Raw genomic sequence first — 24,609 nt, forward strand, 5'->3', positions numbered from 1 at the left:
GATGTCTTCACAGGTGTTTATTTTTAGATGTGCCTTCTTAAACACTTCTCCTCAAACATATCTGCTCAAATATACCACCTTAGCTATATATTTTCAAAGATGTGTATTCTCAGGTGTGACTTGCCACTTCTTTTATTTTTTTTCTCGTATAAACCTTCAGTGATATATCTTTTTCTATCAATATTTCATGCATTATTTCTTTGATGTTATCATCGTAGATATACCTTCCCCACTATGCAGTATCACGGGTGCCTTCCTTGACTAGTCTTCTCAAAATATTCTTCTTGGGCAACTGTTTTTTTCTACAGGTGCTTTCTCATGGGTACATTCTAAAAGGTCTCTCCTAGAAGAGTGCACAGTTAGTGGGCTCTTCCCAGATAAAAAGCTGTGGGGTAGGCATTCTTATGTGTGTGGGTCAACTCCTAGGTATCTAAGCAGGATACGCCTCTGGAGTTTTGCAGCATGAATCTTTTCTGGATTCAGATGCTGTGCATTATTCTGCCATCAAGTGGTTGGGTCCAGAATTCTTCACCTTCTTTAATACTTCAGTTTTTGTTGTTTTTGGCTGTTGACGGATTCCCCATTTGGTGCTTCCTGTGACAATGTACGCCCTCCCCCGGAAGCTCCCCCCATTGGTCGCCATCTTCAGATTATATTTTACACTGTTGTGTCTGGATACTTGGCTGAAGGCTCTCCAACACGATGAAGAAAAGGTTTGTGAGAAGTTCATCGAAATGTTGGACAACATTGAGACAAGAACATCGACGAAGAGGTAACGGAGGAGATTCCTAAAGCAAAGGAGAAGATTTCCTCGATGGTTTTGAGAATGCCTGGACATGGAGCTCCCTGTTCAACGTAATGGAGAAGACTCTTTTCCAGTTCTGCCTGAATTGTCACCACAAATGCTCGCAGCTGGACCATTAACACGTCTGCAACGTCTGTCTGCCAATAGATCATTGAAGTGACAACTACAACACCTGTTTAAGTCAAAGACACTGACGGTGAGGGAGAAGCAAAGACAGACCTGGACCTGTTGAGCGACGAGGAAGAAAACGTCACTGAAGGTGCTGAGGGGGAAACATCAGACACAGACCTAAGAATCATGGAAGCCCAGGCAACCAAGAAAGACAAGATATCACAGGTAGAAGACACACTAATTCCCCCAAAAATTGCCTGGGTCTCAAGAAACAGGCTTAAAGGAGTTGAAGGGGGCCTCGTTTAAAAACTCTCTGACCAAAGGCAGGCCCCCAGACAAAAAAACCTCAGATCCCTAGAAATGGAGACCGCAGGAGGAAAGTCTCCAGAAAAAACACACTTGTCAAAAGACAGATGAGTTTGAGATGGTTTGACTTCGAAGCGAGAAAGCTCTTGAGGCGAGCAAGGAAGCTCGATGACCAATATTTAGTCAACAGAATCCTTGAAGTCAAATAGAACATCGACGTTGACTCTCGATCCAGAACAACGTTCGGCGGAGATCGAGAGGAAGAAGAGGCACCTCAAGGCAGAAATGGCTGTGCTGTTACAGAAGAAGAAAGACGTCAACACATCCTTGAGGGAATATAGATTTCCTCTGAAAACTTCAATACCTAAAGAGCAGGGAGGAAAGAACGTCGAAGATATCGAACCTCCTTTAACACCAGAGCTACAGGAAGAGGAAGAAGAGCTCTTCTATTAAGAAGAAGAGGAGCAGGAAGGACTGTGGATGTTTCAGGACTCAGAAGAGTCTGAATACACAGAGGTTTAGTGGCAGGACCTGAAGACTGACTCCCCTGAGGAAGGAGTAGACTGTTATACGTCGAGGTCTTCACCTGCGGGTGACATTGGAATGTACAACTAGGTCATCAAAAAAGCGGCTGACAAATATGGAGTGCAGCTAGAGGAGCAGAAAACACTGTCTTGTTTCCTGTTGGAAACTCTGTTGCCTTCCCAAGCCAAGAACCAATTTCTTCCAATGCTGCGTAGTGTCCTGGACCAAGGAAGAGAGGCATTTGATGCTGCAGACACAGCTAGCTGGAAAATAATGAGGGGATCATACTATGCCATCATTATTGGCTAAGAATTTCAGGTTTCAAATAGGAAATTCGACCGAAAACAGTTATTAGGGAGCGATGTCCACAATACCATGAACCAACTCAAAAAAGATAATGAGACTGTGAAGGTCCTGGGGGCGTTGCAGTTCAGAGGAAATATACGCTGGGGTCAGCACCAACACACTGGCATACTGGGAGAGGCAGCTACCAAACGGGCGCATCACACCAGTCCTTCCAGGGAAGTAGCCAATCTTCTGGACCCCTGCAGCACTGGTAGTATCAGCAGCAAGGACAGCAGTGCTTTCAAGAAAGAGCACAGGGAAGATGACAGCCTCACAGGGGAGGCACAACTTCTGCCAACAAGTAACTTCCCAAACACACAGCCTCTTATACACAACACCAGTGGGAGGCAGAGTCAAGAACTTCCTTCAGGAGTGCAGGAAGATAACGTCAGACAAATGGATGTCATTGAGTTTGCATATTGCATAGAATGGGAAATTATACCTCCAGCAAGGGGACCAAAACAGAAGGTCCTTTCAAAGGAAGAGATATCGCGGCTACTCAAAGAGGTAGAGGAATTTCTGGAAAAAAGAGCTATCGGAAAGGTGTTCAAGACAGAGAACAGTAAATTACTCAACATATTTGCCAATACCAAAGGTTGACTGGTTTATGCACGCAATTCTAGACCTCAGATTCATAAATAGGTTTATAAAGGCACAAAAAATTCAAAATGACAACCTTTCCGGATGTCATCCCACAATTGCAAAAAGGGGATTGGCAACGATATATCTAAAAGATGCCTACTTGCACATCCCAATGAATGCAAAACACAAGAGATACCTGAGGTTATGGTGAAATCAACTCACCACCAGTTCACAGTCTTGGCATTTGGTATAAAATCATTACCAAGGGTATTTACAAAGTGTCTTGCAGCAGGACAAGCTCACCTAAGAAGGCAGGGAATACATGTCTATCCTTACCAGGACAACCGGTTAGAAAGAGCTAAATCCCACAACAAGTGCAAAGATCATATACAGCAGGTAATGAATACACTATTCTCAACTGGTTTCTCTATAAATATTGAGAAGTCATCACCAACCCCAGAACAAGAAAAAATGTTTCTGAGAGCAAAGATTAACTCTATTCAAACAAAAATATTCAATCAATGTTGATGAAAACTCCCCTTTACCAGAAGGGACAAGCTCTGTCAGTGAGGACTGTGGGGAAGTCCTTTTGATTCCATGCGCTACATTACACATGAGACGAATTCAGGAATGGCTGCAGAACCAATAGTCACAAGCCACAGGGAGTTGGGAGAATCTAGTAGTTGTCATGTAGAAACTACATCAGGAGATAACACTAGGTAGGACATTTGCACAACCCCAGCAGTAACCATAACAACAGATGCCTCTCATGTGGGTTGGGAAGCACACATGGGCCCATTCAAAGTACAAGGAGTCTAGAAGGAACAGGAGAATGTACAGCATATCATTATCCTGGGACTTAAGACAGTGGGGCTTATTTACAAGTCCATTGCGCCAAAAGTGTGTCACTTTTTTTGATGCACCGACGGCGCTGCGTGCCTGCCCATATTTACATGGTCACATGAAGCCACATGCGTGGCTTTTTATGGCCTTGTAAATATGCCCCCTTTCTCGCATTACTCTGTGTGAAAGGGGCGTTCCATGGGTGTTGCTGTGGGTGTTCCCACGCAACATCCATGAAACCTGATGCATATCCAGATTTATAAGGTTTTGTAAACCTGGGAATGCATCAGATTTCTATGCCTCCCCAGGGGAGGCGTAAGGGAGGCACAGTGAGGAGAAATATCTTCATTTCTCCTCGTTTTCCCTTTTTTCTAAGGTACTTCTTCCTGCACAAAAACAATCATCCCTACAACGCACACACCCTTGCACCAATGCACAAGGGTGCCTGTGTTTGCGCATGGCAGCCCATGGTGCACCAACACAGGGAAAAAGGACAGGAATGCGCCGTATCTTGTATATACAGTGACTTCCTGCCCTTTTCCATTGATGCACGGCAGCGCAGCAGGAAAGCTTGCTGCGCTGCCGTGCATCAAAATATTGTAAATGAGTCCCGCTGTTCCTAACCTTAGAAGCCTTTCAGCAGGAGCTATTAGGAAAGACAATACTCATCCAGACAGACAATACAATTACAATGTTTTACATCAACAAGCAAGGGAGACTCAATCCTCTGCCCTATCAAATCTATCCCAAACAATCTGGACATATGCAATACAGAAGAAAATGGAGATAACACCAGTTCATCTACCAGGCAAGGACAATGTAGAAGCAGACAGGCTTAGTAGACAAGCATCATGCTCGCACAAATGGAAACTTAAACAAACAGTACTCAAAAAGATTTTCAGGAGTTGGGGAACACCAAAAATAGATCTATTCACAACCCCAATGAAAGCAAAAGGCCAAAACTTTGCATCCAGGCAGCCTTACCTCCAATCCCTGGGGAATGCTCTCTTTATAGACTGGTCAGGGATATTTGCATATGCTTTTCCCCTGATTTTACTGTTACACAGAGTGACCAACTAATGCAGGAAAAGCAGAATGACACTAATACTGATTGCCCCTCAGTGGGCGAGACAGACATGTTTTTAGAGCTGATTGAAGTGGCACATGGTAACATTCTAAAACTACCAACACAACAAGACCTATTGCCAATCGAAGAATAAAGGATACTACACCCAGAACCAGAGTCTTTCAGCCTGGCTCCTGAAGAACTTAGAACATAATGGCTATTCTTAGAGAAGCAAGAAAGCTAACAACAAGGATGTGCTACATTGCAAAATGGAGAAATACTCCTTGTTGTGTCTCAAAAAAGGCTTATTGAGGAAAAACACTGAGGATACAATGGTGTTAAAATACCTAACACACCTATTAGACTGCAACTTAGCTGCAATAGTGGCCTGCACGAGAGGTCACATAGGAAAAAGCTTCTTCACAGCTTCGGTGATAAAAAGGTTTTTAGAAGGGGCAAAGAACTGCATCACCAAGAAAGTTACCTGCATCCACATTGAATCTAAATCTGGTACTCACTCAACTAATGAAGGAATCCTTTGAGACTTTACACAAAGCTACCTCAAAGATGCTCAGGCTAAAAACAGCATTCCTGGTGGCTGTAACACCTCCTCTCAGTGTGAGTGGAATACAAGACCTCACAATTCAAGAGACATATTTACAGGATCCCAAGGAAATATTTGTCATGGGGACAGATCCACACTTCTTACCTAAGATAGTTTTACACTTCCACATAAATCGAACAATAAAATTCCAAGTTTTTTCCTACACCAAAAAATTCAAGCAGAAAGAGCTAGACGTGCCATAATGTACTACATGGAAAAGACAGAAACTAGCAGGAAGAAAAAGCAACTATTTGTCTTTTTTGCAGACAACAGTAGGGGGAAACCTGTAACAAAGGGCACAATTGCCAGATGGATAACAAAACTATTCAACTGTGCCACACAAGTTCAGGGGGCAAGCTAACAACCCCAAAGGCACAATTAACAAGGAAAAAAGGAGCAACATTGCCTTTCTATCAAATACACCCTCAAAGGATATATATAAGACAGCAACGTGTTCCTCTCTACACAAGCTCAAAAGCACTACTGAATAGACATTCAAATGAACAAGGAAGCTCAGATGGGACAAAAAGTGTTAAAACAACTGTCTACAAATCTAAGTTCATCTTGAACCCAACCACTGCTAAACTAACAAAAATCGATGCACAGCATGTGAATCCAAAAAAGATTCAGACTGCAAAAGGAATAGTTTCTTACCTGTAGGTTTAGTTTTGCAGCTTGAAGGATTATCTGGATTCTAAGCGACCTGCTCACCTCCACCAAGAACATTGTAGGAGAAAACAGACAAAAAAAGAATCCGAAGATGGCGACCAAAGGTGGGAGCTTACAGGGGAGGGTGTACAACATGACAAGAAGCACCAAATGGGAGATTTGTCAACGTCTAACAACAACTAAAACCAAAATGAGAAGAAGGACTACAAAAAAGTGGAGAGTTCCGGACCCAACCACTACATGGCAAAATAATGTGAATCCAGAAAAATCTTAGAGGTGCAAACTACACCTACAAGCAAGAAAATATTTGTTTCACCTTTGAAGAACAATTCATCAGAATTCATCTGTTTTTCTTGCTGCATTCCCCATCTGATTAAGCCAATATCTGTTTGTTTCTAGGCTGATTCAGCACACAAAGAATCTTATGTCAAGTGAGGAGAAGCTGTGCATTAAGGTGCTCCGAACTCTACAGCAGATGTTGGTCAAAAAGAACAACTTTGGGGACCGGGTGAGTAAGTGAACAGATGATAAAAAGAAAGAACAAGAGTAGGTGGAATAGGAAAGGGTCCATGGAGAAACAAGGCTGGAGGATCCTTGAACAGTTAGGACAGGGATAGTGCAGCCAGGTGTGGACAGAAAGTGCCAAAGTACAGGTAGTGTAAAGAGCAAGGGTAGCTGATGAGTGAAGAGTCTATAATCAAAGTGAAACAAGAAGGAAAGTAGAGTATAAGAACAACAAGGATAGGAAACTAAAACAGGGGCTGGTTAGGCACAAAGGTCAAAACAGGAGGTGGGACATGCTGAGTGTATAACGTAGCTTGCATGCTAAGTCTTGTAGTTAGCTTTGCAATGTAGGAGGGGGAGTATATTTTGCTCTGTAGCCCAGCCTATAGATACGTTTGAGCAGGTTAGATGTGTGCACTATGGACAATGATGTTCTCTCTTATGAGTTAATATTTTATTTGCAGAGGCCATCTCATGAAATAATATTAATTTCCTTTCTTTCTTGTCAGGGGGGAGTTTTGAGGAAAATGCTTTTAAGTAATTATCTGCAAAACAAGAAGTCAAACCCTAAGGTGGAAATCCTTGACATTGGGGTCGGAGGTAAGAAAGTGAAGAGAACTGAGCCTGGCTGTGACTCGTTGTTAGTGTTGTGCTCTGTTGCCTAAGTGCCTGGCTGGAATGTGGTATGCTGCTGGCCCCATGGATAAGGTATAATGTTTTGTGCTTCTGGCTCTGTGGCTCTGCATACACATCCACCTGATGCTATGGCTCCCTGGTAATGCCCTGTTGTTGCAGTAATGTACCAGCCACAAGTCCGTGAACATGCTTTAAAGAACCAGCTCAGGATCTTGTGTGCATGGTTCACTTTGTTAATCACTGTTAGTGCTTTGTTATGATCCCTCCCAGTCCTACACTCTAAGGATTGTATTGATTGATGTTAGTGTTGTTCACTAATAGTGCCATCGATCTATGATAGCGCTGAACCTTCTCAGCCTCATGGAGCGATAAAGGAGCAGTAAACTACGGTTGTGGACCTTTTTCATGCAAACTGGGAGTTATTGAGCTACAAGGTATTCATCGTGTGATAAGTAAATTCCTGAATATGAAATCTGCTAGTTAAGATAGGTACTCATGACTCTAGCTAATGTAATATCAGATTTTAGTGCTGGGCAGAGGAGAAGAAATAACTTTTTAATGAGCTTGCAATAAAACGTCAACATTTCCTAAAAACAAGTGAAGATTTGTTCCTCAATTGTTCTTCATCCCATTGGGTGCTATACAGACCTATTTCAGCTCTGCTGTTTATCTTCTCTACAGGCCAAGACCAAGACTGGTCAATTATTGCTGCAGTTCAATGCAAGCTGGACCGGGAGGGAGCCACAAAGCTTGTAACTGACCTAATAATGAACTCAAAGAATGACAAGATTTTCCAAGAGAGCATCCTTCTGGCCATCCGATTGCTAGATGGAGGGAACACTGAGATCCAGGTAGGCCTGTGGTAGGCGAATCCAGTGGATAAGAGACTGTATACAAATGCTGGAAGGCCTAGATCAAACAAACAAGAGGTTGTATTAGAAACACAATCTAGGCTATCCTTGAGCAAACCAACATGCTTGGAGGAGGGGTGGGGCCAATACACCAAGTGGTTACAGTTGAGTTAATCTTGAGAAGATCCTGATATTGAATGAGGAGGAGGAGGCACAGGCTGACAGGAATAAGCAGAATGATCCTCACAATAAAGGAGAAGATCAACATAGTGTTGGGGGATGGGGATACTAGATGCTGGAGGCGAGACTGACATAATAAGAGGAGGTCTGCACATATGCAGATTCAGCTAACTGTAGGGTGGGTTAACGTAGGCAAAAGTAAGAGCAGAAGAGCAAGAGTAAAGGGTGGAGTATATCTTCATTTAACCGCATCGCTGCGGCGGCTTTTCCCGCTGTGCGCGGCATTTTCAAAAATCCCGCGTAACGTGACAAAGCCAGCTCGTCATCCGCGCAGCGCAGGTAACGCCCATGACGAGCTGGCTTTGTCATTAGCATCGAAGGGGCTAAATAGAAAACTGAAATAGAAATCCAGGTAGGCCTGAAATAGGCTAATCCGATGAAGAAGGGTCTGTACACATAGAGAGCAAGATTTTTATGAGGAAGAATTTTAGTTTGAGAGAGAGCTATACAAATACATTTGCAGACAAGCCCGTTGCCGATCAACTGAGAAGGGAGGAGGGGCTGCACAGATGATACTCCGGTCTGGAATAGATTCACACACACATTGAGATATGCCTAAGTGGTACAAATTGATATAGTGGTGTGTAAGAGCACATATAGACATCAGTAACGAGAGCATTAACTATGCAGTTTAAACCTAAATTTCTTTAACACCTTCAGCGCGGCGCGAATTTTCGCGCTGTGCTGAAGGTTCTAAGAAACAGGCGTGGCCGTGACAGAACGGTTCCGTCATAAGCACAGCCCAACCGGTGCTCGTGACGGAACCGTTCCGTCACTAGCATCGAAAGGGTTAATCCACGATTCAGAATACCAGTGTCTCAAGTCTATGATGAGGCCACCTGGTGGGTCTTGTGCAATCAATTAATAAAAAACTAGGTATTGTTGAAAATGGAAGTAGAAGGGTTCAGCCCCATAAGGCTTTACACCGGCAGGGAAATTAGGTTGCAATCTCCTCTTTACACAGTTGGGGAAAACTTAATGCATTCAAATAAACATACAATTAAGAGTGGGCATACCAACATAACGATGGAAAAGGATGAAACAGGTAAACCTTCAGCACACCAGGTTATTAAGGGATTGAAATCGACCCTGATAAGTAGTGATAGCTCAGAGCAAATTAACATGGTGAGGGAGAGAGGAAGACATAAAAGTGTAAACCTGGAACAGGCTAACACTACAACGTCGAGGAATTAAAGCATACAATTATAAGCTAGCCTGGAATGTACGAACATTGTAAAGGGAAATACAGAAATAAGTATGAGCACACAAAGTCTAGGAGTGGCTTTAATTACAGGACAAGTTGCCATTTACAAAAATGGGAGGGCTCCAGCCCCACATGAGTAGGAATGGGGACTGTGGATGGAAGAGCAACGCGGATGATCCTCTGAAGCTGGACAACCTGCGGCATGACTGAGTCTTGGCTCAGGAGGATGAACACAGCAGGTAGCAGCAGAAACCTCATTAGAGGGGACTCGTTCAACCACTGACTCCCCTGAATGAGTGAGGGAGGTGATGGAAGAACAAATGGACGAGACGGCATGACCCACCGGGGCCACAATAGGGAACAGAACAGAATTTATATAGATACCTACCTGGATTGAGAGTGTTGCAGAGAAGGGCTTTTGAAAGATCACTGGGGAACAGAAAGATATATAACGTAATTTGCACCATGGGGAGCAATGGATGTGTGTTACATTTTGTGGGCACTGAGGGGTTCAAAAGAAAGGTATAATCTAAAGATTTGCCTTATTGGGCTTTGTGTGGTGCTAATATGCTGGCAAAAATGTGCATGAATAGAAAATCCACTATGTGGTAGAGTAAGGGCTTGGTGAAGTCCCTTCCAGTGGAGCCTCAACCTTTTTAGGTGTGGGGGCCCTGGAGGGTAGCTTCTCTCCTGTTCATATTACACACCAAGTAAGAAGAGTCGGAGTAACGTTTTGTTACACATTTGTTGTTGGAGAACTGCTCCAGATAGTTGGTCTGTGCAGAACTGATGGGGAGGCAGGTTATTATATTGTTTATATGTGTTTACCTGAAGTGGGTTGGTGGGGAGGTTGGGCTTTATCTCTTAGGAATGAACTGTGTGGGTTGTTTCTTGTCACACTAGTTTCTCATATACACATAATCACATTTTGCAGGGTAGTGGATCAGCGATCCCCGAATATACAGAGGGGAGCGGGGACGGTAGATGCACTGAGTACCAGCAAGCTCACAGATGTCTGCACAATACACAATAGTTATGTGGAATGTCTGTGGTCTCATTGGCAAAAAAAACTATACAGAGTGCCACCTTTTCTCAGGCAGCATAGGGGCTTATAGCCTGCTTGCAGGAGACTCATCTCAGAGATACAGAGGATGGTAAGATACGGAAAAAGTGGAAAGGCCAGTTTTACTTCTCCCCTTTCTCTTCGTATGCTCAAGGCGTGCCTATTTGGTCGCCCCTGGGGTTCACTTCCGGCTTGTCATGGAGGGCAGATACATTCTCCTACGTGGCACATTAGATGGAAGAGAACTGTGTATAGTCAATAATTATGCTCTTAACAATGATGACAGAGCATTCTATTGCAAGGTGCAGGACCTACTGGTTGAGTTTTTGGGTGCTGTGATACTAAGGGCTGGTGTTGCAAAGTCATACTGTGCCCTGGGCACCCCCCAACTTTTTGCTGACTGATGCTGGTGGTAACTGATTTTGACTTACCCTGGGCTCTGCCTAACCAGGCCCAGGGCCAGTGCTAAGCTGGAAGGAACACATTAGAATACAGTTAAAACACCTAACATACACGAGGGTACACTATGGTATGGTGGGGCACTCCTGTAATTGGCATGACCTACCCCATAAGCCCCTAGTATATAATAGGGCAGGGGATGGAAACTACCTAGAAGTCCCCAGTACCCTGGGGCATGGCAGTTTAGAGGCCAGCAGCTTTTTCTGCACTAGCATATGTGCACTAATGAAGCCTGAGGTCAGTTTAAAAACAGCCCTGGGTGCCAGGACTGCTTTTAAAAAGTAAATTGTGCCCAAACTCGACTTTGGTGGTAGGGGCACTTAAAAATGGATAACCTAAAATGTTTTGGCATATTAGGGACCCCCATGTCTCCCCTAGGTATCCCAGGTGTGAGGGGTCAGTTATCTATAAGGCACAACCTTATAAAATGAGTTTTTATATGCCTGGGTAAAGTGAAATTTCACATTTCAGTCCCCGCATTGTGGTAAAGTGCTGCTCAAATTCGACTTTGATGCTAGGAGCACAGTAAAAGGAGAATCTGCAATATTTCTACAGATTCAGAACCCCAAGAGTCTCCCCTAGTTGCACATGGGGTGGGATTCCTGTAGAAATAAGGCAAGCACTTATAAAATATGTTTTTGTAAGTCCTGGTGCTGGAAAAATGGCCCAAGTAATTGTTCGCATTGCAAATCCCTTGTTACATAGGTTAACATGGTAGGAAGTTATTGATTATTAATTATTGATAGGAGAGGACTAGACTGACCATTCAAAGACTTCCCAGAATGGTAGTAGTAAATCCAACAATATCATATTGTTGAATTTCTCCTAAAGTGTACATACCAGAAGTTATAAGACTTTCTTGTTTGTAAGTCCAAATGGAGCCTTCCAGTGGTCTGCCCTGATTGGTCAGAGTTAAGTGGATTAGCCAGGCTGCTTTGAAGAGGTGATAAAGAGCCCCTCCCTGGGGTTACCAGCTCTGCTGGGAGGACAGTGTGCTGGTCCATAGGAATGCTAGGCCAGGGGGCGGAGTCGTAAACCATGCTCTTCAAAGGCAGAGGGGAGGCCTGGGTGTCAGTTACACTTTTACACTTTTGACCCAGAGTCAGGGCTAGGCTTAAGGGAGGTATGTGCAGATGGTAGTGGGAGAGTCTAGGGAAATAAGCCATCCCTGGGGGCGCGTTTAGCCAGGTCTTAATTCTCTGCTGGAAAATTTGCCATTATGGATTTGGAAGATTTGATGCACTCTGGGACAAAATAATGGCACACTCTACAGGATGTGGTCATCGCCTTGAGGAGTTACCGTGCCCTCATTGGTCAGGAGTGACTTGCTGCTCGACCCAGAGAATTTTGAATAAGTATCTGAGAGGGGCAGAGCCCTCCAGATCTGCTTCTTGAAACTTAATGAAGCAAGAAGTGCCCTGTTGAGAAGATTTTGCTGTGCATAGAATTATAAGGCCTGACCGCTGAAGACCGCCCCATCTGAAACTAAAGCCCTGTGGATTATCTTGCTGGAAAAGAACTAAAGACTGGACTCCCTGAAAGCTACTGGTTAAAAGAAGCTTAACTGGAACATCCCCAACTAAATCTACACCTTGGAGACCCATCAGTGGATTTGTAAGGGTTTTGTACCAGTGGATTGTGGGAACGGAAGTCCTCAACTTTCAAGGACCATCTTGGAGCTTCCAGACCCTTGGGGTAAGTTTGAGACACTTTGGGACCCCTTGAGGAACTTCAGGAAGAAGTTCAAGAAGTTTGGTGAAGTTTGGACCAACTTTGAAAAAAAAGCTCCATAGAGGGACTGACTCAACCTGGCCAGCCAGGCCACCTGCCTTCAATCAAGCTACCCAGGTTCGTCCCGCTAAAAGCTCCATAGCTCCAACTTCCAGAGATTTACCGGGACTAGAACAAATCTGAAGCAGGCGAACACTCACCAGATCCTGCTACATGAGGAGCATAAAGAGACCCAGCGAGAAAAAGCTCCAGAAAAGTTTCTAAGTCCGTTCGAAATTCCTGGGTTGTCCCGCTGCAGCAAACTTGAAATATTTTCTAAGTCCGCTCCAGGAAAGTTCACCGGGACCTCGCACAAGTCAAGCCGGCGAACCCTCACTGAATCCGGGCTGGCGGGGAGCTTCAAGGGGCCTCGAGAGAAAAAGCTCCAGAAATGTTTCTAAGTGTGAAGGTAGAAACTGAGATCGGGACCTGCCGGGGGCTGTAGCCGCTCAGGGCTCCATCGCGCCCGGCCTGAAACTTTGACTTTGCCCCGGTCTATCCCAACCAGGTATCACAATATGGTGCTATAATCTTCTAAGTGCTATATTTTATTAAATCTTTGAATATTCATATCTCCGGTTCCCTACATTGGATTTTTGTCGTTTGGTGTCATTTTAAAGATAAAAATATTTCCTATTTTTATACATTGGTGTTGGATTTTTATTATGTGTTGTTTCTTTAAATGCTTTACATACCTGTTTTTGAAGTTAAGCCTGTCTGCTCGCAGCCACGTTACCCAGAGTTGAGCTTAAGAATAATTTTCTAAGACCTATGCTGAATCCTACCATGTGTTAGTGGCCTTATTGCCGGTGGCAGACCTACATTTGCCCCTACCAATAATCCACTTTTCAACAGCGGGAGATTTCAATTGTGTGCTGGATGGAACAATGAATAGACACCCCTCAAAGAAACATGCTAAAACAGCTATGGTTTCAGTGTTGGAGGAGGTGATGCAAATATGGGGTGTGTGTATGGAATAACACCCCAAAGATATGGAATACTTGTGTCCCTCTTTGATGCATAACACATTTAATAGGCTGGATCATTTCCTGATTTCAGGTGAGCCACCCCATTAGATTCATGATGCGCACTATCTTGGAAGGTTCCTTTCAGACCCCTCTCCATTATTGTTTGAGTTTGAGGTGGAGAGAGAGCGCCATCATCCAGAAGAATGCCTTCAGGAGGTCCTCTGGACCCTACATGCTGTGATGCTCTGGATGGCTCATTGGTTGCCTAGTTGAAGACCATCCAGGGTTTGCCAGATTAAAGAGCTAATAAATGGGAGGTGATTAAGGCTCTGGTAAGGAGTGAATGCCTAGGCAAGGTCTATGGGATTGAGCAGCAACTGCAGCTACAGAAGAAAGTGCAACAAAGTGAAACTGCATCCCCTGAGAGGCAGGCTGGGTTGTTAGGGTTCAGAAGGATCTTGGAAGAATTATAGAGCTGGTTATAGGGCCTTACACCAAAAGAGTATGGCCAGAAACTACACAAGGAGAGAGACAAGTCCAGTAGGTTATTGGCCCGGATACTTAAATACAGACAGACATTCCTCGTTTGGATGGTATGGGAGGCTGCAATAAAGGGTACACTGCTATCATTTTCAGTGGCTGGCCCTGATATGACTGATCCAGTTACTGATATCCTGTGGATGATGGAGCTACCAAACCTCCCTGAGCCACTCTGTGAAGGGCTTGAAGCTGAGATTGCCTTAAAGTTTAGGGAGGCCCTGAAAACTAAGCAGAAAGGCAAAATTCCAGGCGGGGGTGGCTTCCCGGTGGAGTTCCTTTAGACATTTGCACAAAGGTATCTGAGACGTTTTGAAGGTATTTAGGGGTGCTAGAATGAGTGGCACCTTGCTTCTGCATGACACTCAAGCTGGGTGGTGACCCAGTGTACCCCTCTTCCTCAGGGCCGGACTGGCTGTAGCGGCACCAGGCATTTCCCCGGTGGGCTGCTAGGGTGGGGGTCGGTTTTGGGCCCCTGGGGGCCATTTTTGTTACCGGGGGTCTGCAATATCGGCCCCCTGTAACAAAATCGGTCGAAACCTACCCACGCAAACTGCGCGGCTGCACCACCCCCACCCCAGGGGGTGCCTGCCGAGCAGTTTGCCAGGGCCGGTTTCGGTTCCTAGTCCGGCCCTGCTCTTCCTAGAGGCCTCTGACAATAATTAATAGTAAAAATTAATTTCTGTGTAAGGTCCTTGTGGGGAGGCTGAGAGCAGTGGTGGGCTCTTTGCTCCACAAGGATCAATACGGCTTCATACTGGGCTGGAGTATGGCTATAAATATTTGTAGGCTAACACATATTCTCCATTTGGTGGGAAATATGGAAGAGGAGCTTGCACTAGTGTTGTGACCTTGAAAAGACATTCAACACACTAAACTGGGTATATTTTATGGCGGTCCTGCAACTTGTGGCATTCAGACAGATTTTTTTCATAGCTGGTTGTAACTGCTATATGCAAATCCCAGGGCTTGGGTTATGAGTGGAGGTATGGTCTTCGCGGACTGAGACATAGGTGAGGCACTAGGCAGGGTTATCCTCCTTCAACCCTACTCTATGCCGTGGCAATGGAGCCTTTGTTGATTTGGCTCAGGAAATAAATTGGAGGAAGGGGGATCAAGGTTGGTGACATCACACATGTTGTCTCCCTATATGCAGATGATGTATTGTTCTATTTGAGGCGGCCAAGCAATTTGGTCCCATGGTCTGTTGGCTTGCTTTGATGAGTTTGGTGACAAAGCATGGCTAAAGATTAATATAAAAAAAACATTGTTATTCCCACTGGGGACATGGGTGGAGAGCCCAGGGCTATAGCTGCCTGTAAGTCATTAACTGAGAAATGGATATATATAGATATCTTAGTTTTATGGTAGCAACTTCCACTGAAAAACAATACTAGTACAATTGGGGGAGAGGTGCTGAAGGGGTTGCAGACATCAATAGGTTTTTAGAATGAGCTTCCCATTTCCATTATGGAGTGGATTGATATTGCGAAAATGGAATTCCTCAAGCGTTGCCTTTACATCTTGAAAAATGCAGCGTGTCCACTGCTTCCAGACACTTCTCAAAAGCTGAACAGGCTATTGGTGTCTTTGGGGTGTGCCAGAACATAATGCACAGTAGCCTTGGATATGCTAAAACGTAACTAGGAGAGGGGGGCTGGGAACCCGGATATGGAATTGTATTATTATGCTGCTCACATACAACATGCTGTTGAATGAGGATTGGGGAGGATAACTTGCAAAAATGCATGTTAAAAGGGACATGTGATGATAACCACTGATGGAACTGCTCATGAGGGAAGCCGGGGTGCCCAGGTAATACCACTATATTGTGAGACAGACCACTCTGGTCTGGGAATGCAGAACTAGGAAGCTCATGAGGCATTTACAGTGGGCCTTAGTCAGTTACTGAAGTACGCCAGGATTGCCAGGACAACTAGAGAGATTTGGACTGACTTTCCAAATACCCCTCTGAAATACTATAAAAGCAGTACCGTGACTTGGAAAAAAGTGGACACTTGGTGATCTTGATGTGCAATTCCCTGAAGGCGGAGGTACCCAACAGGGTGTTGAGCACTAGGCTAATCTGGTAGGATGGTTTGGGTGACCAACTCACTGATAGGGAGTGGGCTACGACATATGCCCTGGTTAAAGGGATCTCTGGTAATGCTAGATTTTAATTGACACATTTCAACTATGTGCATCACACATATCTAACTCTGATTAAATTAAGGAGAATTTATCCAAATAGGTCTGGTAAGTGCCCCCATTGGTGTGGGGTGGAAGGGCCCTTCTTCATGCACCTCATGTGTACTTGAGCCAAACATTTTGAACGATTGGACTAAAGTTGCAGAAAGGCTGCAGTGGTCTTCGGAGATATCTATAGAGTTTCTCCCAAATAGTGTCTACTGGGTATAGTAGCAAAACTAAAGAAGAAAAGGATGCTATATAAATCTCTGCATTTAGCAATGGTGTTAGCAAAAAGATGCATAGCTATAGGGTGGCTGGGGACAAGAAGCACTAACACAGCTATCTGGATTAGAGATATGACTGAGAGGACATTGGCTGAGGACACCTTTATGAGGCGATCCTGAGGAGACGACAAACTGTAAGACAATCTTGCTACTTGGCAGACCAAATTACAGGGTTTTGGGTGAAAGGGCGTTCAGATGTTGCAATTAGAAACACTTACGCAAAATGCAGAACATGCTAGACTGCACCAATGAATAGATACTATGCTGGGGCGAGGACCTTATGCCGTGAGTGGAGTATAATGACGGATACGTACAGTACTGATATAGATTGGATTCAGAATAGCAGGCAGGGAGAGATAGTTATCTGGCATAAAATGTATAAGCGGGTCTAAATGAGATGGTATTTTCATGAGGGAAGCCTGCAACATAATTATTATTGTTTCCTAAGGTATTTTAACCTGAGAAAATGGCAAATACATATAAAGAAGTATGAGTAGCCTAAACCATAGTTGACAACGATTCACATTCCATACCATAAGGTTGGCTTTCAGGAATTCTTAGCGTTTTGAACGACAACACTTTGCATGCGGGGCTTTGGAGGGTCAATACCATTAATGGAGAAAACAATACTACAAGTTCCAGCATGCAACTTCCATTGGCTAAAAATATATATTTTTTAAGGTTTTATGGTGACTCTGGCAGCCCGTTTGCAGCTTTACCGAATTATGAAAGAAAGAGAACAAACCCAGAGATAAGACAGAAACTGCAGAGGCACCACAAAAGGAAAAGGGGAGGAAGCAGGTAATAGATACAGGCGAATGCACATCACTATATAGATCACTGCACACGCCTACTGGGTACTTCGATCTCACTGGAGCGCAGCCATTAGCATTTCACTTTCCTCCTCCGAGGCCGTTTCTGATGATCAGAAGGTTAGACTTCACTAAAAAAGAACGCCATTGATTGGTCCTAAGGCTGCCATGTCCTTCACCATCTGGCGTCTCACTAACACTTCGATGACTCTAGGCAGCGCATTATGTTCTGTTTATTGCTCGTTTCCAAGCTTACTGTCAATCAAAGTTGAAGAAAGTGCTTTTGCATCCTGAGGCATTCCTGGTATGCAAGAAGTGATTGCTCCCTCTGCCCTTCTCTTGGTTGATCCTTTACTCCGTTTACATTCTTCTGCCTTCTTCTGTTCGGTATGAGTGCACAGTTTCACTCCTCCATTTCAAAAAAGGAGCTGAAATCTCCTCTCTTTTAACAGCCCTACATTCCCCATTGACAAGGAAACTCCCAGATGAGAACTCCCAATCCCTCCTTCGACTCCAGCTGCGTGTTATGGACCATCTTCAATCATTCCCTGCAAACCTTTTCTTTCCTAATTTTATTTTTCTTCTCATATCATAGCGCCCTCCTCGATCATCTACATGAAAGCGCTTACTAATTAGGGGTGAGCTCCATTAATAAGGTTTCTGATCATTACACCATCAAGTAATCCAGCAAATAACGAAAACAGATCAGCATGTGCCTGGTCAACTGGATAAGCATCACTGTAGCTGCTTAAGTCAGTATCCCTCATTTTCCCTCTCGATTCTCCCACTCTGTACATACATTACAAGTGAGTTTAGCCAACAAGCGGGTCTCCATTTGTGAATATTCTCACATGAGGACTGATCTACCTGTACAGCCAAGGTCCCCACGGTACTTTACGGTGTTCAGATGAGGAGTCAAAACACATGCTCATAGTTTACTTTCGAGCTGTAATACCCTAGCGGTTTTATCTTTATGCAAACATGATATCCAAGCTCTCAGGTGGCCTAGATGGAAATCCTTCTCATCCTCCTGAGTTGTCTTGCTAGCATTATTGCCTTTGCATTGGCTTCCAATGCATCTCATAAATAGTGCTACAACATGTCAGATGCACAAAAATGTATAAGAAAAGGGTGGATTTTTTTTCCATAGTGTAGAGAGTGTCTGGCCGTGAAGAATACTTTTTAAATTAGATAATTAGGTCTTGGAATATAAAAATTATGTTAACGGTGGGTGAAAATATTTTGCATATTAAACACAAAGTTTCTATTTAGGGAAAAAGTGTATCACAACCCCAAATACAGTAAAATTACTCCTCTACATCAGAAAGCTATTGTAGCTTCTGGATAAAGCTCTTACACAGTGACTCCACAGAAATAATGCAAACGTTTGCAACTGTGGTACTACTACAAATAGCCTTACATACTCCAAACAAGCATTGTCAAAGCCTTTGGTACCTATTGGTTTTGTCAGTGGTTGGCTAAAGAATTTAAAAGAAAGCCTTTGCCACGGCCATGTCATTATGTAAGTGTGCACACCACTCATGCGTGTGCCTACAAAATTACATGGGCGCTTTTTTTTCTTTGTAGTTACCAATCCGAGTAGTATCGGTAACTAAAACATAAAAATGTGAAAGCTTTCTTTTTAAAATCAGTGTGGGGTGAAAGCATCATAGGATCGTGGCGAAGAAGCAATGCTGGAGGATGCAGATGAGGAGACTGGACGAAACATGGAGGCGTGGGTTGGGATTTGGAAGCAACGGAGGACGCAGGCGAGGAGAAGCAGAGGACAGAGTGAGAGCAAAATGGTCTGTCGGAGGGAACAAAAATTGCAAAGGAGCAACGTGGAGCAGGCGGGGGGGAGTGCATGGGCAAAAAAGCAATAGGGGGAAGTACACAGTGACAAGTGCAACATGGAGGGGTGGGGAAAAGTACATGGGTGACAGGGATCAACACAGAAAGCAGGAGGAGACAATGCTGAAAAAGACATGCATTCCCATAGCTTGCCTAAACAAAAGAAAAAAGTAGTGCTTTAAAAGCAAGCAAACAAACAGCAAGCAAAGCAGCGGACGCATAGAAGCCAGCAAAAGAGATGGCTAAGAGGCTATATTCCATAGTAGGGGCAAACACACGATTGACAAGCTAGGATACAAATAAGAGGCTGAAGCAGGCAAATGACAGTGATAGGAAAGTCAACCAATGGTAAGCATGGGACGGGCTCAGTCACATGTATGTTCTTGGTAAACCTATATTGTCTTGCAACAGAAAGCAAACGCGCTGTTTAGTAGGCAACATCAAAGGAGGGCCTCAGTGGCTTAGCAAAGACGCAATGAGCCTCCATTCAGACAATAAATATGTCCTCACACCTCCCATGCCCACCACATACACCACCAGGGAGCATGTGACATTACAAAGCAGACCACAGTGACAAATGGCAAATTAAGCTGAAACATCTTGGCATATAAGAGTGGCACTGGACCCTCAGAGCTCCAAGGTGCACAAATTACACTGCCCCAGCTGCTCTTGACCCAAATACTGATGCACTTTACTGTTTCAATTGTAGCTGTACCCCAGTACTTACGAAAGCTGGCTCTCTCTTGTCTCCCTCTAACTCCTAGAATTCCATTTACAACCTGATGAAGGGGGACAACAAATCAGAGAAGTTCTTCAAGGTCCTGAACGATCGCATGAAGAGCGCCCAGCAAGAGATTAAATCTATGGTCTCGGTGAACATGAGTGACTTGGGCAACCAGGAGGAAAGAGAAACGGCCCCAGAGCCCTCGTCCAAAGGTGAGAGAGCCGACACAGAGCGTACATCAGAAGTAAAAGAGGAGCCTTTGTAGGCTATATTCAAAGGTGAGATAGGTGGGAGACACCCTCACATGTCCCTCCCTAAAGGTGTGAATTTCTTCATTGCCTGTATGTACTGGTGAGAAGACTACTGCAGATCCCACGACTACAGGTGAAATGGCCACAGAGGGAGATGTAAAGTTCACAGAGAGTGACACTGAGTGAATGGGTGAACGTAAAGGAGACTGACACATCTGAAGGTGAAAGAGATTATGTCAGAGGCCATATCCAAAGGGAAGAGACAGAGCCCTACTTCCTGTCCAAAGTGTGTACACAGACCCCATGTATGAAGGTGAGACAGACCGACACAGAGTCCATGACTGAAGGGGAAAGAGATGCATCATAGGCCGTATCTAAAGGTGAGAAAGGTGAGCGAGACACCCAAACGCCCACCTCTAAAGAGGAGAAAGATGCTGTCAGTGTCCATGTCTAAAAGTGGATGTGTTGGTCACAGAGGGCATGACTAGAGATAAGAGAAACTGTCACTGAGTGCATGTGTAAAGGTGAGAGAGACTGCCACCGAGAGCATGTCGAAAGGTGAGACACCCACACTGCCTACATCTTATGGGGAGAAAAAGATTCATCCATTGCCCTATGAAGATGAGAAAGACTGACAGTGCCCATGTTTAAAGAAAGAGATGACTACAGTCCACGCCCAAAGGTGAGCGAGACAGCTACATAGCAATGTCTAAAGGTGAGAGAGACTCCCTCTTGGCTAACCGGTAGAGACAGCTCCAAAGCGCATTTCTAAACATGAGCAAGAGGGCCACATAACTCTGATCTAAAGATGAGTGGCATTACAAGCATCCACTATCAATGACAGTATTCATCTCTTTCTGATCCTCTCTCTCTCGCCTCCTGCTGTCTCTCTACCAGCTCTTCTGCCATTCTCCTCATTCTGCTCTTTGTTCCTCCATTATTACTGCTCATCGACCCGGAAGTGCTTTACTTTTTCAGCTGTCTCCTTGCTCTCTCCCTCATTGTTGTGCATCCTGCTACAGCCCCTCGCTTCCGCTTCCTTTGTGGTTTGCATGCTGAAGCTGTAGTATCACAATCATCTCATTCTAGTGCTCAAGCCTGGTGTATTGTCTCTAACCCTGAGCTCTCCATTTCTGTCAAGGGCTGCACGTCGTGCTGCTCTCTCTCTCTGGCCTTGGCATGTATGTCCAGGACGCATCCAGCAGCTCTGACCCTGAAATCTGCACTTCTTCTCGTCTCGTGCACTTATCTACTCCTGAGCTCTGCGTCTATCTAGAACACACCTCGCTGCTCTGCACTTGCGATGCGCATCACTCACCAGAATGTGCTCTCATTTTCTAATAGGGAGCCCTCAGTCTCTATCCAGACGCATGTTGGTCTTCCCCCCCCCCAGGGGGCTGCCTTACTCTTCAGAATGTGCCCTCATTCCTGAATAGGGAGCCCTCAGCTTCTATCCAGGACGCATGCTCCTGCTCTCACCCCGGGGTCTGCATCACTCTTCAGGTGCACCCCCCACTGAGCTCCTCTCTCTGTCCAGGGCTCATGGTGGGACTGTCTCTCTGGATTCCAGTTCTCTGTCACTGGCCACTGCTTTTGTATCCAGGATACGCTGCTACTGTGGCACTGAGCAATGCTTCTCTATCCACCCATCTTCTGCGGAGCTAGGCTCTTCCTTCAAACTCAGAACAGACCCTCTTGCACTAACACCAGGATCAGCATCTGTAAGGCGCACCCTACTACTACGTCACTAGGCCTAGAAGTTAGGTGGCGTGGTTTATTGTCTCTTTAAACGTTTGCTGTTTTCTATCCATGTAATGGCTGGAGTAACTGTGGCTGAGTTTGGGCTTCCTAGGATAAAGTTCTGCACTGTGATTAGCAGGGCACCCACAACGTTTATCCTTCCTGTGCGAGGCACGGTTTCCAGCCAAGGACTTTTTCTTTTGACTCCTGCACTGTGACCATCCGCAGGGATGATAATGCACTAGCACTGCAGCACAGATGTTATCAATATTTTGGGGTTCTGCGCATTATAATCACCTCATGCCAATCCAGCTCTCATTCTGGCGTCGGATGGGAGGCACAGGCGTCATTGCTTGAACTCTGAAGCATCTTCTAGCACTTTAACCCCAGCTCTGCCTCTCTACCTAGGACGGAGCGACCAGTACATGCTGCCTCCCGCCCCCTCGCGCTACGCACTGAGCACGCAGTTCCGGAAAGGGCACGAGCTGAGCGAGGGCGGCGAGAGCAACGAGATGGGGCCGGTGGTGCTGATCATGAAGCCAATCTTGCGGTTCCTTCAACTGCTGTGCGAAAATCATAACCCGGATCTACAGGTGAGTGACAGGAACTATTACCATGACTACAGGTGAATGACAAGTGTCCATTGAGGTGACCGGCCATAGAAAATGCCCTGACTTGCAAGTGAGTGGCACGAGCCACTCCCTCGAATGTGATGTGATTGACAGGAACGAAAGGCAACATGCAGGTCACATTAAATATATAAATAAATAATACATGTCTCCGCTCCCTTCACTTATTGCTTTCTTCTCTATTAACCCCCACTCCGCTGCTTTTTACTCTTATCCAGTTTGATGACCATCCGTCCTCCTCCAATCACCCCTCGCACATTCAGCATTCACCATCTGCCTTCTATCTTTTTAACACCAACCATCCCGTTTTTTAGGTCTCGCTCGAGACCTATTGCTGTGGAGTTGGCTCTCAAGGGAGACAGACCGGGGCACGTGCACAGGCAGGCAGGCACGCACACACACACACACACACACACACACACACACACATATCCCCTCCCTCTCTGCCCCCCCCCTCCACCACCCCCACTCACCAGGCTCTTTCGGCGTGTCCCTCTCCCTCCGCAGCAGGTCAGTCTCGGCAGCAGGTAGACTCGGTGGTCGGCGTGTTTTCTCCGGCGATCTTCAGCTTGCGCCGCTACAGCTGATGTGCACGCTCACGGCGACTGCGTCTCGTGCGCTCCCACCACGCTGTTTCGCGCCCGGCGATCCTCAGCTTGTATTTCTTAAGTAAATTAATTAATTTATCATGGCTGCTTCGTTCCGCAGCCGCCTGTCTTCGCACGCCGCCGGCCGGCTGCGTCATTACCCCGCGCGCCTCCCGAGCCTCGCGCCATGTCATTGTGTTTGACAGCCATCTCATTCCCCTGTCACAAGCAGTTTGCTGCTAATCACATTCCCACCGCTTAATGTCGATGATGTCCGGCCGTGCATAATATTCCTGCACATCCACTTTCTAATTTTCTTGCAGGAATTATTCGGTCGTACATCTCGGCTGAAATGGAAAAAGGGGTGGGCGACAGAGGTGCAGAGGAGGGAGGGACGGAGCGGAGGCTGCGTGTTTAGGTAGGTGCATGATGATAAGGCGGATGCGCAGGTGAGGCCTGTGAAGGCTCGAGGAGCAAACTGTTGCGGGTTCTTTAAGCTTAAATCGTGTAATCAGCACCGGTTCATTAAATTCCATTTATTGGTGTGGGAGTGATTTGTCACTTAACACGCACAAGAAAAAAATGTCCTTTCAAACATTTATAAATAACGTCCAAATGAAAAGGTAGGTTGGTGTGCAACTGCATGTTACCATCACCTCATGCTTGTGTGAATAACGGTCACGCGCCATGTTTTAGAGAACACGCTCCCAGCGGTCACGCGCCTCTTAAAGCGTCTTCCATAGAGGACTGGCCAGCAGAGGTACGTTTGGACCAAAACGTGCGTAGGTTTCACTAAACTAAGTGAGGGGGAATTTATGCAGCGTATTCTGTTACTGAATGATCGTGTTGTTTTATGATGTTCACACACACTGATGCAAGAATGCTCTCAAACTCAATGAAAGTACAGACATTTTTAAAAGCGAATACGCAGAGTCCACCAAATTATATTGAAAATGTTATTCCCCCACAAATAATGGTTTTGTCTCGTCTGGTAGCGCTACGCTATTTTATTAACGCCTCCTTTCTAACTCCAAGAGCCAAATAATTAGTGGCTGCTACAAGCGTTGCATATAGAGCCTGTGGGTTAAAGGAACGTACCGGCAGCCTGTGGGTTAAAGGTCTTCATGGCACCTGCAGAGTCCGGCAGCACAGGGGTTAAGAAGTGCAGCGTCCTCCTAGGCAGTTCGACAACCCCAGGGTGAACGGTGGAATCCAGTGACCTGGGCGTTAACGCTGTGCACACGGCCCGTGGGCTCAAGGTATGCACAGCATCCTATAGATTCCCCCAGCCTAAGGATGAGAGGTGGACACGGTCCCTGCAGAGTCCGCGGCCTCAAGGTATGCATGCACAGGCAGCACAGCACCGACATCCTAAAGACTCCAACAGCCTAAGGATTAGAGGTGGACACGTCCCTGCAGAGTCCGGTAACCTTACAAGTGGACACCTGTGGAA

At 45.4% G+C, this 24,609-nt stretch overlaps 1 protein-coding gene across 1 annotated transcript in view; it reads left to right on the forward strand.

The window, feature by feature from the left end:
* ITPR3 (inositol 1,4,5-trisphosphate receptor type 3) overlaps window positions 1-24,609 on the forward strand; it is a 588,642-nt gene that overhangs the window by 464,147 nt on the left and 99,886 nt on the right. Inside the window, exons 37-41 of the mRNA XM_086923190.1 lie at window positions 6,256-6,364; window positions 6,870-6,960; window positions 7,678-7,847; window positions 19,990-20,161; window positions 22,349-22,533. Of these exons, the coding sequence (XP_086779316.1) occupies window positions 6,256-6,364; window positions 6,870-6,960; window positions 7,678-7,847; window positions 19,990-20,161; window positions 22,349-22,533 (727 nt within the window). The remainder of the gene's footprint in view (window positions 1-6,255; window positions 6,365-6,869; window positions 6,961-7,677; window positions 7,848-19,989; window positions 20,162-22,348; window positions 22,534-24,609) is intronic.

This window comes from Lissotriton vulgaris, chromosome 5 (assembly GCF_964263255.1).
Source record: "Lissotriton vulgaris chromosome 5, aLisVul1.2, whole genome shotgun sequence".
In the NCBI taxonomy this organism is placed as follows: domain Eukaryota; kingdom Metazoa; phylum Chordata; class Amphibia; order Caudata; family Salamandridae; genus Lissotriton; species Lissotriton vulgaris.